At 42.6% G+C, this 20,988-nt stretch overlaps 1 protein-coding gene across 8 annotated transcripts in view; it reads right to left on the reverse strand.

Moving 5' to 3' along the window:
• The window catches only part of SLC66A2 (solute carrier family 66 member 2), a 112,166-nt gene extending 97,765 nt beyond the window's left edge, over nucleotides 1-14,401 (reverse strand). For 7 of the 8 annotated variants that reach the window (XR_005627796.1, XR_005627797.1, XM_039712271.1 and 4 more), the window contains exons 1-4: nucleotides 14,287-14,401; nucleotides 13,577-13,933; nucleotides 4,669-4,802; nucleotides 404-457 (exon numbers count right to left, since the gene is read on the reverse strand). Coding sequence is in view for 6 of the 8 variants with exons in the window: in XM_039712271.1 (XP_039568205.1) it covers nucleotides 404-457; nucleotides 4,669-4,802; nucleotides 13,577-13,779 (391 nt within the window). In the remaining 2 variants the exon portion in view is untranslated. The remainder of the gene's footprint in view (nucleotides 1-403; nucleotides 458-4,668; nucleotides 4,803-13,576; nucleotides 13,934-14,286) is intronic. The other variant, XM_039712272.1, reaches the window with a different exon arrangement.
• Nucleotides 14,402-20,988: the final 6,587 nt, after the last annotated feature.

Consider the following 20,988-nt stretch of genomic DNA (forward strand, 5'->3'; position numbering starts at 1 on the left):
GAAAGATAGTGCTGTATATTTCATAGTTTTCTCCAGCATTAGAGCTAAAAAAAAGACCAACTGAGTCTGAAGAGCTGGATCTCTGTTTTGTTTGTCCATTTTGGGGAAGGAGTAAGGAAGACACACAATGTGGTCAATTCAATTGCCTTTAAAGAATTGATTTCTAAAATAGAGCTGAAAGCATCTTTTCCTCTTTTCTATGAAAGTTAAAAGTGGGCAGGGGAAAAATTAAAAAAAAAAAAAACAGACACCAGGTTTTAGTATGTCAAGAAAATGTAATGCAAACATTCTCTATAGAAATGATCATGCAATCATTTCCAAAAATGATCACAAAAAGTAGCAAATCATGAACTGTGTGGTTAAGGGGACAACTTCAGGCAGCATGGGTTTGTACAGTACATACCCAGATAGGATCTCTTGGGTGGAGCTTTGATTTCTTCATCCTTACTATCTGCAGCTACATAAAAAAAGAGTTGAAGGGGAAAAAAAAAGAAAGGAAAGACAAACAGACTTTTATGATTAAATGCAACAGTGGTTATTTGAGTTACAGTTTAGTAGTTAGTACATTTAATTCATTTAAAAAAATAATAGCCAGACCAAAACATGCCAGAAATTTCAATCCCCATGCTTTCTATAAGTCTCCCACCCCACAATGTTAAGATAAGACTGAGCAGCAGGAAGTCCCAGAACACTCTCAGTGCACAACCCAACAGCAGTGTACCTATGAGGGGAAAATAAAGGCTTAAAAAACAATGAAACAAGCAGTTTGATTCTTACTTTAGACTACACAAGTTCTAACTTTTTGTGATCAGAGAAAACAACCTGTTACCTCAGCAATGCTGGGTGTGTGGATATGAATGTATTAACAGCTGAGAGAGTAGTTGCCTTGCCTCTGGTGGAAAATGCTATTCAAAAATATTGACACAAAGCCCAGCAACAAGGAGAGAACCAACCTCATGTGCAGCCATGCTGTATGCTAAACCTTTTTCACTCTAACCTTCCTCTGCCAGTTGAAAACCATATATTACACAAGAGAGTTTCCCAGTGGCAAAAACAAAGCTCTTCAAAGGATCAGAGTGCTATAATAAGATACAAGTTATAAAGGAGATTAAGTCAACCAGCAAAACTGGATTAATGACAAGAGGAAATAATCTTAATGTAAAAACACAGGAGCCCATGTTCTACTTGTGGAGCTTGAGCTGCACAAGTACGGAGAGATGTCCAAGAGTCTCCTTTCAACAAATATTGTCCACTGTATAGTTCAGTATAGTTCATACATTCAAGGGGGTCAAAATCTATCACAATGTCTTGGGCATTACTAGAATCTCTGTTGGAGAGAGGTGGGAGACTGATCTGGGGAGAGTGTCTGTCTCTCTGAGAATATGAAGAAACTGCTCTGGCCCACCAACATTCCCAAAAGTAACTAGAAGTTTTCAGCTGTCTGTACCTGTGACAATCTTGCTTCAACCACGTCTTGGTTCTTGAGTAAAGACATAGCACATCCACATGTTGTATTTCAATATTCAGCTCTTTAGCATGGTAGCATCATCATGCCCCAAAATATTACAATACTTTGAACAAACACAACAAAATTAACAAGAAGCCTGGCCCTTTCCATACTAAGCCAACAATGCAGCATACATATGGCTCCACAGATACAACTTTGAAACTTGGGAACAAATATGGAAAACTACTGTTACCCCAACAATGATACCAGAAAAGCTGCATTAAAGCACTTAAGATGCAGAGAGGTTAATACAAGATAAAAGATAAGAAGGTGTTGTTCATGCCTGCTAATTTCACCTGAAGACCCCATGTAGTTTTCAAAGCATTCTTATGCAGGGGAGGGAACTGTCCTATCACTGGAGGTTTTAAAATCAAATTGGGGTATTTGTTAGTTTTGTATTTTCCCTGATTTGGGTGCTGGCTTTCCCCATCCTAAATTGTTAAAAACAGGCTACACAGTCCAAGTTTAAAAAAAAATAGTAATACAACAGTTGGATATATGAACAGCATTTGTTCTGTTCTCAATTGGTATATACTGAGGGATAAAGTCTCTGTACCCAAAATGAAAAATCAGAGAAGGCAGTAACAGCACAAGATGGGCTGCATCACTTTCAACTTAATTTCATTTTGCAATACTAAAAGGGAGCGGAGGAAAATCCCATAATTGAGAAGTAACTGTGAGAAGGGGAAAAAATTAAGAAAACTCACATAATCTTTTTAAGTTCTCTATGTATAGAGTCTAAAAAAAAAAAAAACCACAGAAAAAAGAAGAAATCAAACATTACTAGAAAATCTAGGAAGACTGCATTTCTCATGCTATGATAGTTACCCTATAAATCAAAGTACAAGCAAATTGACTGAATGGCTTTATATGTTCTGAATAGCTATTGACATTTTGGGTATTTTGAGCCAGTAACACCACAAAACATGATAAAGAATACAGAACAAGCTTGTCAGGATTTGAAGAGATTGCTTCTTAATGCTTCAAGATAGGAAGCAGATTCTTTCTGAACTAGTTATTTCTTAAGGGACCTAATTTGTGAGAAAAATAAAAACAAAATTAAAAAAGACAATTCCCACATAACTGGAAACACACTGGTAAACATATACTTATGCCACTTGGAAGAAATACCACATTTTACAATAATATAAGAAAACAGCAAACTCCCTTCCACTGAAATATTCTACTCTTTCTAAATATTTTGGATTATTTTGCTGAAACATTCAAAGGGAAGATAAAAAAGAAAAATGTTTACAATGAAGACCAGACGTGAGAAATAACAATGTTATTATCATACAGAAATGCTATACCTTCCCTCAGGATTCTGCAAGGTTAACCAAAAACAATGACTTCAAACCTAGCTCTTCGCTGCCCCAGTAAGCTATAAGGAAAGAAAGTAAGTACACAGACTTATCAACTTGCCTAGATCACCATAAAACTTTAGAGATAAGATTAGGTATATGATTAGAAACCCAGTTCTCACTCCTACTTGTATTGTGCTTGAAACCTATTATTATGTCCAGCTTGAAAGGAGCTTTGCATGCATCTGAGTGTTTATTCTGAGCCATCATACAGTTGTCCTTACTAAAAATCAATCCCATTTAAGAAAAATATTCCAACTATCCTCAGTGTTTGTGGGAGGATGCAAGCCTTTCTATGAAAACAAATAATTAAGGACCACAAGTAGGTAAAAATCCATCTCTCCAGCAAATTCCATATGACAAAATGAGTTTTAGAAAAAAGGTTTATATAATACAATGCAACCTTAAAGAGTTTCTATCATTTGTCAAGAGAAGGACTGACCGCCCCTTAGGAGACTGTGTCTTTCAGGGAGAGTTGCTTAAAGAGCACTATATATTAAACTGAAGGGCCTCCCTTTGCTGTCCAAAGGTTACTGAAGGAGCCTGCAAGTGTGTGTGTGTAAATGTGCACAAGAACAATTTCCTCTCAGAAAGGGCAAACAGAGAAACCTCTCTGTCACTCCACAAATTTCTAGCACAAACCGCAGAGGAGGAAGAAAGCATATGTGCCCCACCCAAATGCTTCCTGGATTTTACCTGCTGCTAAATCTGGCTGAAAGCAGTTTTTAAATCATTCATCCTGCCAGACTGAAAACCCCTGTGAACACAGCAGCTTGTGTTTGGAAGCTGGATTGCAGCTCCTCTTCCACATGAATTCACTTACCTGCACAGTTTCTCACTACACTCCACAATGAGCAGGAATGGAAGTAGCTTCCTTAGCTATTAGATAAATTACCCTACTGCACAGCCAGGAGCTGATGCCTTCTAATGATGGCTGTGGATATCTGGAATTGGATCAGACCCTCAATTACTAGGGAGTGTGGAAGAGAACAGATGGAGAGAATAAATTATACATCCTTAATGGCAAAACAACTGACAGAAAGCTGACAGTGTTAATTCTGTTCTTGTTGGTAAAAAGCTGTTACATAAAATGTTGTAAGTCAAAGTCAACACAGAGAAACAAAAATCTACCCATCTCACATTTCTTATCTGCAAGGAAAAAAGTAAGGACTTTACACAAAGACTGAACATTTTATTAAACAGAGAATAATAGTCTGGCCCAACTGAAATTACCAACATCAACCAAAATAAAAAAATATGAGAATATTCCCATAAATCCCAACTAATCTCACACTAAAGCCAAAGGAAATGGTACACAAATAAAAAAAATATATAGTTTTGAAACCATGGTAAGAAGCATCTGGTTCCTCAACGGTCAGTAACTCAAGTAAATAGAAAATTATTATCTACAAAAGCAAATGTTTGCAATTACAACATTTAGATAATAGCATAAGTTCATAACTAACTTGGGAAAAAGTACAGCTGAAGAAAACAACTTCTTACTCCAGCCAAGACCTTTTAAAAAATCCAGACTAGCACAATAACACAAGAACCAGCTCTATATTCAGAATGTGGTGTAAAATACTAGGGACAAGTCCAATTTCTAGACTGAACTAAGACCTGTCTGAAATAAAATTTCAGCTGTACATTTTTATCTTGAAAATAAGCAGTTTCAAAAAAAAGTTCAGGAAGTGCTACAGTGGAGAGACTGGACTGCAACACAGAACTTTTGTACTGAAAGTAGAGCACACCATATTTTTAGAGATATTTATCCTAAAAAAGCCAATTCCCATCACTGACCTGCAAAAGAGCGGCGTTTCACGTTCAGCTCATTGGACACACGAATTTCAGTGCAGAGTTTCAGCATCAGTAACATTGTAATGATCATGATAATGCTCTGCCACAAAAGAGGGGATTCAAAACGCCTTCCAAACCTAAAAAAGGAAAAGAAAGTATGTAAAACATCTAAGCACCTGCAAAAAGAAATGCTGACAGTAACAGGTATGGAAGGCATAGGAAGTCAGAGTCACCAGACAGACCCTAGTTGCTCATACTGGAATTCAGAGCAGAAGTATCTGAGAACCTTTATTTCAAGATCCCAGTGGACTGATCCTAGAGATGCTGAAGAGAGAAACTTAAGTCTTTGCTTCAAAAGCCAGCAGCAAACCTATAGGATGGAAAGGAGAATCACATTCATTAACAACTAAGTCAGTACAGAGAGACCAGAGAGTTATGCCACATTAACACCAGTTATGTGTGCTCTCCACACAAACACTCCAAAGATTTCACATGGACTTCCGTGCAAAACTTCCCTTTCTCAATTTTCCATTTTTAACTTAAGTCATAAAAACAACAGCACTTGGCCTCCAAAGAAATAAATACCCACAGCCCTGTCTAAGAACATACCAACTATTTAATAAATTTTTGCCTTATTTGGACCAAGAGTGGGGGAAGTAAGGAAGTACAGATGATGCGTCATGGGAGCTTCCTTGCACTTCCTTCACAGAATAGAGAGGGTGAAATTGGATTGTAGCCAGTCCTGGCTGAAGAGCTTACTCTTAAGTGATTGCACAAGATTCCGCTATAGGAGAAGGAGAACCCTTCAGTGGAGATCAGTACATCAGTATTCTTCCATCAGTACTCTTTCATCACTTGTTGAAAGCGCACACATAAGTGCATAAGGGGTTAAGGGTGGAAGCATACTGCATTTACAACAGGAAGGTGACACACACTTCACAGTGAGCTGCTTCTCTGTCCTCAGTTCTGCCAGGTTTTATGCCTTGAAGACAGAGATGCTGAGGAAGTGATTTGGTCAGAACATATTGCTGTGCTCCCCAGCTTCCTCACCTGCACCGTGAGGCACACAGGCTTCCTAAATTTCCTAACAGCACAATTACTAAGGTCAATCTTTGACCACATCATGCTGACCGAGCCCCAAGCCTCACAGGCATGGCAATTATTTCCCTCTTCTTGACAGTTCCTGTTTCACAGCACCCTGGCAAAATGTAATTTGTTATGCTTAGGCTACTTTTACGGCCAAGCTCCACGCTAGTAAAACCCAACTAGGTTCACCATCATGTTGTCTCCCACTAGTGTGTTTCCACTGCAGCCATTTCACCAGAGATTTTTTGTTATGAGTCATCTAACAAGGAACAGGACAGAGACTGGAAAGTCCTTGACCAGCTTCCTTGGAAATTGTATGTAGAAGAGCCAAGCACCCCACATCAGTGAAAACAGCCAAGGATTTCCTGCCTAATGGCATACAGCTGAGGAAAAGTACAACTCCTTGAGGCTCCACACTACTGCCAGAGGGCTCACCAGTTACTCCTGCAGGAATAGCAGTTCTGTGCTTCTACCCTCAATGGAGCCTTTACTGTAACAAATTTGGAGGACACTATGAGGAAGGAAATAAAGAACACAGCCGATAAGCATAATCATAGGCAGTGTGTGCTCTGAATAAGGCTTCCACTGCACTAGTTCAAAATGCAAGGGAAAAGAATAAAAGTTTGGCCTAGCCTATGCTCCAGGTTCATGACTCCAGAGCTCGTTCAGCCTGTGTTGCTGACTGTGGCCAAGTTCCCCTCATCTACTGGAATTCAATACTATTATATTTGTCTCTTACTCAGAGATGAGAAAAAATATGGGAAAGACTAACTGACAATTACAGAGCAGTTAACTAAAAACCAGTTTACATCAGATTTAGAAAAACTATCTTCAATTACAAATGCATTTGCATGTAAAAATACAGTAATGCATTTAAGAGGGGCTGAGCTAGCAGCACAAGAAGTTAGAAGCTATTATGACAGTAAATCCAACCACAGGTCACTGCAAGGTTAGCTTCTCCCTGCTGATGAGATTATTGGTCATTCACTAATGGGTGCCTCACAAAAGTACTGCCTGCAGTATAAATACCCACTCACTACAAACACAAATAAGCATAGCCACCTGCTTGTCTGATCACAACAATTTGTCATGACATTCAAGTATTGCTACAGACCCTCTCCCACTAAACACTAGGTGGGGAAAAAAAGTAAAACAAAACTCACAATACACAACAGAGTTAAAATGGAAATTTAAAAATTCTTATGGGAACTTCAAACAATGCAAACCACCTGTAGGGTTTTTGACAACCATCCAGTCAAAGAGAAGAAAGGTTATACAACAAAACATACTCATGTGAAATGTATCTCCCCAAACCTCAAATCCCAGAATGAGTCTTGCAGGCAACACAACCCACTCAAGTAGATCACCTGTACAGGAGAACAAACAGCTGCCATGAAGACCAATAGAGCAAACTACACCACACGGACTACACCACACCACCTGGGCAGCAAGACTGAAGGGAACACCACTGTCAAGGACCACTCTTGGGTTCTTGAAGCTGTAGAAGTAAAGCCAGAACATTCATTTTGCTCAGGGTCATGGACACAAACACCACTCCGAGCTACTTACCCTACTTTGCATTAATATCAGGGCCTGCCAAAGCAACACTAATCCAGTTTAAGACTCCTCAGGCCAGCTGGAGCCAGGAGCACTATGGGATGTAAGCCCTGCAGGGAGAGCATGCCATTCCATGCTCAGTTTCCCTTCTGCTTCACAGGCATTATTCCTGTCTCTGCCTAAGCAGGAGCCAGGAGAGGAGGCACATTAAGGTAATTAGAGCACCGTATAAGAGAAAGGTGAAGAGCCTTAGGATACTAGAACAGGCTTGCGGAAAAGATCAGCTTTGAAGTCCTGGGGGTGAGAGGTCATCACCATTATTCTGCATTTTCATCCCATAACTACAGTGTTGTATAACAAAATGAACAGTGACACTGCAGTATTCAAGGAACTCAGTTCATATGTCAGACTACAAAGAGCTTTTCCATTGTTTACTTCATTTGTAAAAACAAAAGAACCCTTTATTTCCTGTACTAGTCAAATACGCAAATAAAGGGGGGGGAGTGGCTTACATGTTATTAGTATTTCCGCACCCTTCAAATGACTAATGCATGTTCAGGCTGATGAAGACAAGAGAAGTGCACGTCCAAGCCAGAGCAGAGACTAACTAGTTATTGAGAAAACTATGTAATTCCATTGGTACAATTCAATTCTGCAATAATCCTGCTATTCCAGTCCCAGGTCTACTTGAAACAGCAAATGCCAGTTATGAAAAAGAAGCCTAAGCTATACCAAACATAAAAGGTTTGCTTATCGCTTTTCCTAAGACATATTTGAAAAGAAACTGACTGCTTTTGGTGCAGCCAGATCACTCAGCTCCTCCTACACTCCTGGATGATGTTCTGGCTTTCATCTGCTGTCTGCTTTTCAGCTCTTTGGGAAGTTACAGATTCTAGGCAACATGGAAAGCACACAGGATACACCACACACTACCAGGATCATGACAGATAGCCCAGCATAGCAGCACGTCAGCTGTCCTGAAAGTTATCCTACACAATTACAGAATTTAACCCATAGCATTTAAGCAGGTAGAAGAAACAAACTAATTTTGCAATAGCATCTTCTGACACTAGGTTCCTCTTGACATGTAAACTTCCAAGATCATCCCAGATGAAGCTCTGCATTGGGCATACACAATTCTACTTTACTTTCTGCACAAAAATCTTATCCCTGCTCTATGGCACTCATACAAAGGAGGAGGAATTGCATAACACTTTTGCTCTCAATATCTGAGCAAGATTCCACCAGCAGGCCATACGTAAGGCTCATCTTTGAAAGTTGTAGTCATTCTATCAGCTTGATTCATAGCATCATCCCACATGCCACACATGGTAAAAACTGGCAAGATCCATTTTAGTAACAGAAGCCTTAAAAGCACAAGTTTCTCTTTCTTGCAGAAAGTCATTCAGACTTCACTGCTTTGCTTTCCAAAGCCAGAGCAACACAAGACAGAAGGGATCTGGTCCACAAGTAGCACTGTAGATGTTACATCACAATAAATACCTAGGAATCTACCCCTGACAAGAGCAAGTTCACCATTTCTCTGTAAATTACCTCCAGCTCCACACTTGAGTGTCTAAACCTCCATTCTTAAACAGGGAGCTTATTTCATTGATTCCAGCACAGAGAGCTCCGAGCTCTATTGATACTGCTGTTTTAAGAAGACTTTTTGTTTCAGGTCAACTGATGTGGAATGGGTAGAGGGTTACCTTTGATCAAAAATAACACAGACCATAGTCTCCATCCTGTCCCTGGCTACCAGAACTTGTTCCCATGGTTTGCCTTACAGCAACTATTTTGTGAGGACAACTCCAAAACTGGATGGTTTTATTTTCTGTTTTTGGATTTCTGTGGCACTGCTGTATGAGTTTTAGGACAGTGTCCCTTGGAATTGCAGCTCAAAACCTTTGGAAAGAACATTGTCTTCTTGGAAAAGATACAACCCCTATTATATAATGGCATCCATTTTACAAAATGTAAAATTGAAAAAAAATCCCAAAAACTTCTGGGGATAGCCGGCAACATAAGTACTTTCAGCTGCACTTAGTCAAGATATATATAAAAATGTCTATGCTAATTTCTAATAAATCTATAGTTCCTTTTCCTCTAGCTATTTATTCTCATTTTAATATTAGAAGAAACTGTAACATATCTCTTTATAATCTCTGTTTTAAAAGAAAGGGCAAAGAGAGAGAAGAGGTAGAGGGGGAGAACTCACAAGTAAGTTTTTCTGCATCCTCCACCCCCAACTGATTACACAACTCTCACCCGCCTTCTCATTCCCATTCTCCATCATAACAATGCAAAGCTACTCAGCTGGCAGCCTGCAGGCCACATGAACCCAGAAGATGTATGCACCTTGGTCTAGTGCCACAGGGAACTCTGGAGCCATCCCACAACTTCCAAACAGCCTGGGACAGCTTAAACAGACAATTAATCACCTCAAAGCTCAGGGTATCCCTTGAGCAAGAACACAGAGCTAACTCAAGAACGTATAATAAGACATAAAGCACAAGCTATCAAAAATGGTGAAGTGTTTAATTAAAAATGTTGAGGGAAGAAAATTGCTATCAGGTTTTTTTTGGAGCAGGCCACACACTTTCATATGCACCAGAATTACAAAGGCCTGGAGTTCTGCACTGCCTCACGATGTCTAACCACAGTGCAGACTTTCCCCAAGTTGACCAGTCCAGAGAAACAATGACCTGTGGGGCAGCTGATGCACCCATAAATCATATCCAGCAGCTATACTGGCACCCCAAAATAAATACTGCTTTGATGTGTTAGATAAAATTGTAACAACAGATTACTACTAAAAGTAAAGTTAAATTGGTATAAAATTTACTACAGCACAAAATCTGCTCTTCACACTGTTAAACAGAGACTTCCTTGTGTGATGTTACAAGTGCAAACAATTTTTTTTAAGAATCCTCTTCAAAAGGGCAAAAGACTTAAACATGGCCAAACTTCTTTCTTTTTCCTAAACAAATGCCATGCATGCATAAATAAAGTGAAGTAGAATCACACCCATTGCTACCTATACCCTGTCTTCATTCTTCCAGACCAATCCTTTCACACAAAGTTCTGGCACATTGCTGGGATACAACAAGGCCAAACACACATAACTGAAAGCAGAAACAGCTCCTTAAAGACTACATTTTGAGACATTTTGTGAAAGAGTAGCATGAAAAACAGGTACTGTGCTATTGTCATCACTAGCAAACTAAAAGTTCTTTGGAAACACCTTGAAATTAAGCAATTAGATGTAAGAATGCCAAGGAAGATGCATTGCACTGAGTCCTCTTGACTTCAAAAGATGGCTTACCACTGAAGACAGTCTAATCAGAGAAACAAAACTGGTGAGAACAGGTAACTGGAAACAGGATTGTTATCCTTGACCTCAGTAGTACTTTGTTCATTGGCTACTGTCACAGTGCAACCCACCAGCTGAAACTCTATTGACACATAGAACATGCCAAAATGATTAGGAAGCAAATACTCTGTTTGGAGGGGAGATGAAAGGTCACTTAAACCACAACAAAACCAGGCATTAAACCAAAAAAGGATAACCTCTGAAATAACCAAGTACAGTTATAGGAACCTGTGAAATCCGTCATTCCACAAAGAGACTGTGAGGGAATTGCCCTCATTGCTGAGAAGAGGGAAGTATAATAAAGCCATAAGAGAAAGGTGGGAGGACTGGTTCTGTTATGAGTGACACAAATACAGAAACACCAGCACTACCCAAGAGCCAAAATACAGAAGCATAAAACATAACAGGCAGGAACAGTCTGTCCTTGTGAGCTGCAAATTCAGTACATGAAATTTCAGGGAAAACCTGGAAGTAACAATAGAAACAAATTCAAGAAGTGTCTTTGAAGTTAAAAACAAAACAAACAAGCAAAAAAACCAATCAAAACATCAGCCATCCTAGGACATAATTAAGTCCTGAAAAGCAACACTATTAAAACTTGAAAGTTTTTAAGACCTAACAATTGAAGTACTTATTTTTGGATCAGGGTACAGGGGAAGTCCAAAAAAAATTACTCTGGCTCAAATCATGTGCTTAATAATCAGAGGCAATGAAGTGAAACCAAATGAAACCGGAAGCTTTATGGCAGTAGAGTTATCAGAAGAGAGACTTGGATTAATACTGGGTTTGGTAAAGGGAAGGAGAACGTCAAGTGGTACATGGGGAAAAAAATTATATACAAAATTACTTGTAGGAACAATTCTGTCCTGGCACCAGAATGGATTAAATTCTTTAATAAATTTAAAACAAAATAAATAAAAACTTTCTAATTTCCTCCAAAGAATATTACATGTACAATTAAAATAATTTTGCTGTTCATGTCATTATCAAGAGCATTGTGTCCCAGATAATGCATCAGCCATAGGTGACATTAACTACATAATGCAGAAAATTGAATTGCCAAGATGCTCTGTGGGTGCATTTTTACAATGTTCACAGGAATCACAGGCTCTTGCTCTATGATCCTCCTTTAATCATCCAGATACCCGAGGATAACATCCACCCTCAATGCTGTTTTCATGACTTACTGGTGCTTATAACTAACTACCAGGGATGCCTAATTTTTCAGGCAGACAAGCAAAATATTCTCTCCCAGGAACAGTGAATTATCTTTATGCAAGTACTCTTTTGTCTTTTAGTTCAGCAGAACTAGAGAGAGACAATTCATTGCAAGTACAGACAGAAAGGTTTCTGCAGGCTCCTGTGTGAAGCCATTCCATGCCAAGCTCCAAGGTGGCAAGAACTTACACAGTGCTCGTATGTGTCGGGGAGGGATACTATTATGTGGCTTAACTACTCATACATACTCCAATCAATATAACTGCATTCTCTCTCTTTTGAGGTATTGACAAACCTTTCAATATTGATATAAATTGTAACTTTTCACTACTTGCAGTATTTATACTTTCACACATCTCTTAACTAGATGTACTTAAAGTCAATTCAAATTAAAGATCTTTCAGTTTTTCCATAGTCTGAGTCTCACTTAAGAGATGCACTCACCTGAGTTACCCAGAAACTGCCAGCATCTCCATTCAGGTGTAAGCCATTTTTATATTTTGACTGCCTCCAGTAAAACCAAAAGTCACCCTATTTCTCTTTCTAACACAGTCAGCTCAGACTCTTCACTTCTCCTCCTCCTGCAAGTTCCTCTACTTCCCTCCTGCTCTCTGCTTTCTCCATATACTTCTCCCCAGGAAAACACAGTTCCAATGCAACAAGTAGCTCTGTTCTAGTGATGATTCCTGTTTGACTGCCAGCTTGTAGTGCCAAGAAAGGGTCTTCCTGTTTTCCACTTCAGCACAGCATTTACATGTTGCATTTTGCTGCAGCAGAACCCAGGAAGGCATTATACAGAGTCAGAGGAGGTTTCTTTAAAAAGAAACTGAAAACCAACAAATGGATGCAGCCTGTTATCTATCGGTTCTTTATAGATTAAAAAGCATTACTTTGTAGTCAAAACAGAATCACAGAATAACTGTCCTTAGTTGCAGTAATTGCCCAGACCATTTCATCTTTGGTTTCCGAAGTACATTCTCAGTGGTGCAGCACCCATATAATCACAAGTAATAAGCCAGATATTTATAACATTGATTCACAGAAATCATGCTGTAATAACATTTTCTTTGTCCAGCAGCACAAGACCAAAATATGGAAAAAACTTGTTCTTAAGTATTGAAACAGGTGTTGAAAGCAAAAGAAATCTGCTTTTGAAAAGCAGCACATCCTTGCTTATTCAAGAATAAAAATTTTCATCTGTAGTTGTGCATGAAGACCTACAAGTGAACGCCCTCTGAAGCCAGCTGGTATCCTGGGAAAATGCAAGAATATATGACAAGTGTTCCAGTGACACTAATGCCAACCAGACACTAGAACAAGTGTGTGATACCGAGGCTTTCACTCTGAAAATGGAGATAGAGGAGTATGAGAAATGCAAAATACAGTCGGCAAGAAAAAAGGCCTGACTTAGCATAAACCTCTTTACCAAAAAGTTAAAAAGTTTTATCTTGGAAATGAGAGTGCTGATAATCAGATCTGTCAAGGGCAGCAGACCATGCACCCCAGCCCAGTTCATTCTACTTAACAGACACACACTGATGGAAAGACAGCATTTAGATTTTCAAGAGAACGGAAAAGGTACGTAAAACATTATTTCTTCAAACATTCCAATCAAAGCTTTACAGCTGGCAAACAAGCAGGAACCTTTAGAACCGAGCAGAAACACAGCCAACTTACCAAAACAGTATGCGCAGAATGTTTGCGACCAGCAACACCAGGCAGACGTAGGTGGAGAAGCCCTCCGCGTTCTGGGTCCGCCGAATGTCCCGGTACTGGGGGATGTAGGGCACGACGCCGCCGAACACCATGGCCCCCGCGGCGCCCCACGACACCAGCTGCTGCATGGGCACCAGCAGCCACTCCAGGCCGCCCGGCTCCATGCCGGGGGCGCGCGGGGAGGCGCTCAGGCTGAGGGATGCCCTCAGGCTGAGGGTGCCCCGCCGCAGCTCTCCGGCCGCGGCCGGCTCTAGCCACGGGCGGGCTCCTGGCCGGGATGCGGCACCATGACTGCACCCTCTCCCGCGGGGCCCGGACCTGGGGAAAGGGATGGGGCGTGAGCCCGGCTCTGCCAAGGGCGGCTCCGGCCGCTGCCAGCCGGGCGCTGGCGAGCCTGGACCACCGCCCTGCCGCGGGCGGGTCGGGGCCGCCCCCGCTCCAGCCTCAGCCCCGGCCCCGGTCCCAGCCCGGCGCTCCACAGGGGAAGCCCGGCCCCGGCACGGCAGCCGCGCCGCTCCATCGCTGAGAGCGGCCGAGCAGGGCGCGGACACGCGGCTCCGCCGCTACCCCCCGCCCGGCCCCCGGGTCGTGTCTCCGAGGGGGCTCCTCCGCCTCCCTCGCCCACCCGCGCTCTCCCCGCCCCTGGGCAGGCACGGCCGCCTGCCCCGCACCTGCTCCCCGAGCTCCGGCCGCCACCGCCTCCATCCCCCGGCGCCGCTCCGCGGGCGGGCAGCGGCGGCCGGGGCGGCCCGTGACGCACCGGGAGCAGCCCCGCCCCCGCCACTGAGCGCCGGGGCCGCCCCTTCCTCCGGCGGGGAGCGGCGGCACCGGCACCGGGCCCCTCCTCTGCTTCCACCGCGCTGCCGCCCGCGGGCCGTACCGGGACACGGCGGGCAGCGCCGGGATACCGTGGGCGGCTCGGCTCCCCTGGGCGCCTTCTCCTCCTTGGGCTGCGCTGAGCTACCGCCCCGGGTCCTGCTCCCCAGGAGTTACGGAAAATTCCGTCATGCCTCGTGGACAAGGGGAAATGGCTTTAAACTGAAAGGGAGTAGATTTAGATATTAGGAAGAAAGTCTTTGCTTTGAGGGTGGTGAGGCACTGGAACAGGTTGCCCAGAGAAGCTGTGGCTGTTCCATCCCTGCGAGCTTTCCAGGCCAGGCTGGATGGAACCTGGCCTAATGGAAGGTATCCATGGCAGCGAGGTTGGAACTAGATGGTCTTTAAGGCCTACTCGAACCCAAACCATTCTGTGATTTCTGTGGCTCTCTGAATTGCAGTGGGTGGGGAAGGAAGGTGTGCATCTTCGACCCAAAGTAGGGCAGACCCAAAGTGCCCAGGAAGCCTCTGCTGCTGCTTGCACTGGGCCAGGAGAGGACACGTGCTGCCAGTGCTGCACACAGGTGTTTTGTGGAGAATGACAGCATGCACACTGCATGCACCTCCTTCAGCCACACTTAAAAGGATGGATCATCCACCATGTGTTGTAGTTCGTTTTGGGGGGGGACACCCCGGGGTATCCCCAGAGGGCCCCCTAGGCTGTGAGTTGGCTGGCAGCAGCAGCAGGCAAGGAGACTCCACACGGCTTCTGAGGGTGCTGATTAGATGAGGGTTTATTGGGGATCCTATCCCCAGGAGCAGCGTGGTTACTGACGGGGAAGGGGAAAGGGAAAGGGCCTAGGGGAGGGAAGGGCCAAGAGAGGAGGGGAAGGGCTAAGAGGGGAGAAAGGCTAAGAGGGCGACTGATCTCGCTCACATGGTTTAAGAGGGAGATTGAAAATGGGCGCGGAATCAGACTTGTGCCAACGGGTTTACAGATACAGGATGGTTCAGGGCAGGACCACAGGCTTGGGATATACCAGATGTTTTGGAGGGGTGAGACAAAGCATACCATTTAAATAAAATGCAATACTACACCTCACCCTTTTTTCGTTAAAAGATAAAGAGAAATAGGACAATTAACAATTTAAAAAATGAAACAGTAATTATACAGTTTTGTAGCATCAATATAAATATAAGTGCAATACTACAACCATGCATCCAAGTGGCTGCACAGTTGTCCTCAAAGCTTGTTCCTTGGGCCCCCCATAAAACTACCCCAGACATGCTTCCTTCTACCTTGTAAGTAGAAGGAAGGCTGCTCATCCCCTGCTGCTCATCCAACAGGTAGGAAATTAGATGGGTTTTCCTGCGTCTGAGTTATGTATGATTTTGTGTCCTATAGCAGCAACTGCAAATTTTTTTTGTGAGTGTTAAAGGGGAAAAGGAGCTGAATTAAAAATAGAAATGTCTGTTTTGGGATTTCAGAAGCCTTTTGTTTACTTCCTGCGTAGCAGCACCCTGCTCAACTGCAACCATTTCTTCCACTGGGCACTTCTTGCAGCATATGCACATGAGCCTGCACATTACCACAGAATGTATTTGTCAAAGACATTCTTGGAGTACCATTACACAAATACCCAAAACAGCCTCCTATGTAGACTGGGTGACCAGGGATAACATTGAGACTTAGCTTTCCTACAAGGAAGTAGCAGCTTTGCTACTGAACAAAGCTCTATTCCATTACACAGACTTGATAGTTTGATTGTTAAATTAAAAATACACAGTTGATGTTTTGAACTCATGATGTTTTGATTCTTGGATGAGGATCTTGAAGTTCCTGATGTCATCACAACTGACTCACTCAGAGAGACTATAACAATCCAATTATGTATAAACTGCATTATTTAAAACATTTTATTATTTAATGGCTCATATTTCATGTATCACTTGTGCATTATCATCAGGCAGTTATGCCAACTTCTTTACATGCTTTCCTTGGAGCCCTTAGCACATTATTTTTCCTTAAGCACAATGGTCTAAATAAACTTCAATTTGAAAATAGGAGTAGCCCAGGTTAGAAAGCCAATTTTTGTTCATATAAATGCAAGTATTTTGAGAGATCATGAAGAAATTGTCTTGAGAAAACAGGTATTTTGAAGTTACCTAAGTAGAAGAAACTACCCAAGCTGCCACCAGATCTCCAGGTTAGCTTCCAGAATTATTCCAGGAAGCTCTTAAGTCTATTCAATAACGTATACAATATTCAGATTCTAAAATACTCAACTGGAAACAGACAACTGCCTAAACATAGGTTGTTTTTCCTTACTTGAAACTGTAAGGGTAAAAAATGTGAATTACAGCTCATTGCTGTGTGAACACAGTTCAGTTCAGGTCACTAAAAAACGCCCTAGTTGTTCAGGAGTTAATCCATGGATGTAAGCTAAACTGACCAGTGACACCAGACACTGAGTTGAAGGAGGAATGACAGGCTGGCTGAACTCCTGGGGCTGAGCAGCTGCCAGCATCAGGAAGGGACTCTTCAGGTCTCAGGATATTCTAAAAAGCCAGGCTCAGTTTTTTTTAGTAGTGGTGCCATCCTGAGGTTCTTGCTGCCTCCAGTGTAGCATCCTGCCTGGCACAGGAACACCCAACCACAGCAGACCCAGCAAGACTCAAGTAGGAGAGTGTGCTGGAAGAAATTTATCTAAACCTGAGGTGATAACAGGTGATTGAAGTCTTGCCTCATCAAGGAAAAGCTCCGCAACCTGCAGGTCTGAGTGCAGTCACACAAGAATGAGCCTTGTGAGGCTTCATATGAAAGCAGGTTTCTTTCTCTGGGAGATAGTAACTGAGATGGAGCTCAGAAGGACCGCCCTCGTGATGTAAAAGCAGAGCTTACCCTAGAAATAGTACTGCTTCACTGCCAGACAGCAATCCTCTGTTTCAAGTGAGGAGAAAAAGAACGTGTATTTATTTTTTCATACAGACTGGCAAAATTCTCCCATTAGGACAAAAATTCTCTATTTGCTAGAACTACATTACCCATTCCGAAAACAGAGAAGACAAAATTGCACACCAGGTCTTTGAAGACTAATCATTTTAGGACATCTGCTGTAGGAGAACTGAAATTGATTATGTCAGCAGCTCTAGCCACATAGTTATGAACTAGCTTCTAGCAGTTAACATTTCGGTAACAACGTAGTCTCCAAACCTCCAAACACCACAAGAACTTTGATTTATTTCAGATTAAGAAATCTGATAAGAAATGTTCCTGTAGTATCTTTGGGTGTGGTTTAAGCAAGCTGAAAGTGGCAAACAGACATGGGATGTTTTCAAAGGGCTTTTAACTTTAATGTTGGTAGAGGTAGTAAAATTACTACATAAGGTTTAGTTTTTGCAAATAAGTCCACTGACTTTGAAAAAGTAAGCACAGCCCCATTTCTAAACTTGGTTCCATATGGCCATATTCCTACCAGGACTACACAGGAACCAACAGGACACAGGAATGAAACACCCAATGGACCAGTTTTATGACAAGCTTTAGCAATCTCTTTGCAGCTTTTTACAGGAGGAGGAGGACAGCTGTTGGTACTTCACTTGTAGTTACTGCAGTAGCAAAAATAGCAGATTGCTGCAAGTCTCCCAACCAGTCTATTGTTCTGTCAATTGATTTTTACAGATGAGTATTAAAATTATTTTATATTCTACATTAAAGAAATGCTGTTGTGCAGAAGCAAGCATATGAAGTCCCTGCAAGACCCTGCTAAAGTGCAGATAAGCTCTAAGTTACTTCTTGAACACACTACACAATAAAAGGATAAAGTGAATCCCTATGGTAGCCAAATTCCCTTCAATTATCACATTATATATCTCACTCTACAACTAGAGCCATGGGGACATTAAAAAGAAATATTCACTGTACTGTTCATAAAACAAGTAAATGGGTCTTAAGTGTCTTGAAATTGGCCATTCCTACCATAATATATTATCACTAAATCAGCTGTCCTCTTCTCCATTTTTTGATTCTTTTAAAGCAACCCTGCTGCAACTGGTGGTAGAAGCTGCCTGCTGGCCCCTCCTAGCACTGGTGATCCCCTGTTTCAGCAGCTGATGGGTAGGATGAAGATAGCATTAATAGCAGATACAGTTTTATTGCACATCTTCACCACTCTTCCATTTTTCCTTCTGAGCTGGTCTTTGCAAGCAGAACAGTGAATATCAGCATAAGTAGAACACCCACCTGCATACAGAGGAGCACGCTCTGTACTTCCTACAAGGAGCTCTGACAAACATGCCCAAGCCTACAAGTCCATCCCTGGGCAGTAGTCACATGCTTTGCACTGGGGAGGAGGAACCACGACCATGGAGGTTGATGATTAGACTCCTCTCTGTACTTGGACTGCTACCATCTCCACGGACAAATGGAGAAAAAGCCCTAAAGCAAACATGTCAGAGCAGGAATCAGCCTGACAGCTGGCAGAGATACATGAACCCTTCTTCAAACCATTACAGCTTTGTAAACAATGGGCAAAGTTCAGAGTGGGGAAATAAACAAACAGCAGTCCTGGTTCAACTTCTTACCTGAGTAAGCAGCTACACAGGTAAGAAGTTGAACCGGGACTGCTTAACCCACAGCCTGTTCTTCTGTCAAACAGGTCCAGCTGGCTGCAATTAATTCTTCCCCACCTGCTCTTGGGATGCCTTTGGTGTGTTCCATGGCATCAAGGTCACCTCAGCAGTTGGCTGTATCAGAGGAGTCCATAGACAGCTCCCAGTCCACCTGCATATCCTTGCCCATGTCCAACAATGCAGCCATAAGTTCTCACCTCAGCAATCTTCAGGAGCAGAACTGCTTTCTCTCAAGAAGCTATGTAATAGAGGAACATCTCCACAGATGGGATCTGCACTGTGTGCCATGGCAAAGTACCATGCAGACTCCATTCATCACTGATCCAATGCATGGTGCTCAGCATCAGAAGGGACACATTCCTTTTCATTTCATCTAACTAAAATGGCTATTTTATTAAGCTGTTTTTTGTTGAACCTTTCTTGACATGATGTAGAAAGAGCTCTGTACCATCTCACTCTCTCATGCACTTCTCCCTGGAGCAAAATGCTCACTAATTACAGGATCAATTGTGTTCCACAAGAAGCTGATGATACTGGGGAGTGAGCTGGGAAATAAGGTGTGGGTGGGCTGATCCTAGGCAGCAGGGAAGCCCCCACTGCCACTTGGTCACTCACTCCTTCCTAGAGGATGAGGAAGAGAATCAGCAGGGTGAAGCCATGGAAAATTACCTATGGGTTGACATAAAAGTCTTGTAGTGAATAAAAAGAACATAACTAAGTGATGCAAAGTCAACCACTCACCACCTCCCACTAGAGACTGGTGCCCAGCCAGTCTCCAAGCAACAGCTACTTTGGAAGAAACTTCCTGCCCGCAGCCTGCTTTTATTACTGAGTGTGATGCTGTGGGTCTAGCACGTCCCTTTTATCACCTAGGTCAGCTGTCCTGGCTGCTTCCCCTCTCAGCCTCTTGTGACCCCCAGCCTGTTTGCTGGGGGGGAGGACAGAGTGAGAAATAGAGGTGGCCTTGATACTGTGCAACCAGATTTCAGTGCTGGCTAAAGCACTGGTCTGCTGCCAGCGCTGTTCTAGTCTCAAACACAGCACCGTACAGCTCTGGAAAAAGCTGACTCCATCTTAGCCAGAGCCAACACAGGGCATGAGATGCAATTTGGGAGATCCTCAAGCTGGCTTTTTTGCAGAACAAGTGAGGGTACAAATGCAGTGTCCAAAGTGTCAGGAGAACTATCCTTAGCCTGCTCTGACTCATTTTGTCTCTACTGTGGAGTAAATAAGAAGCAGAGAGAGAAAAGAAAAATGACAGAGAAACTACAGCTTCATCATGATTCAAAATACCACCAAGTGACCTGGAGTCAGTAGCATTACAGCACCCAAACTGTTTTTTCTTTCTCTGTTCTAGGACAAGGACAAAGTGCTCCTGGTGGCATTTACACATTGCAGCACACACTGGCTTGTTTCTGTTGGATAAGCTCAACATCTTTGGTACACTTAAAAACAGAACAAAACTAAATTACCACGAGTGCAGAATGGGATAAAAAAACCCCAGACTATCTTTATTGCAAGAGTAATACTCGAGTAGAAGATAATTTAGACAAGACAGACACAAACACTGCGAACTGACTTTTCTGAAACCCCAAGGAGCTGCAGTTACAGGTGTTTTTGCTTCTGCTTAATACAGGCTCTATCCCAGAGAGAAAATTAACATCCTCCTGTGTCGTCTGAGCCACTCTGGCCAGCCCCAAAAGTGGAGCAGCCATAGGGACCCATGCCACTGCACCTCTTCCCCAGTTGTGGAAGGCCAAATCTCCAGCGCTGTTCTGCTCAGCTGACGCTTGTGCTACCTATGCTGGCAGTGTCCCTTGGCACCCTCTGGTGCCTCTGTGCCCTTGTAATTTCAGATGCCTTTTGCTAGGCATGCTTGGAATATGCACCCAAATGTCTCCTGCTGGCAAACACCATGTGGAACA

Source organism: Passer montanus, unplaced genomic scaffold (genome assembly GCF_014805655.1).
Source record: "Passer montanus isolate IOZ18808 unplaced genomic scaffold, ASM1480565v1 scaffold26, whole genome shotgun sequence".
NCBI lineage: Eukaryota > Metazoa > Chordata > Aves > Passeriformes > Passeridae > Passer > Passer montanus.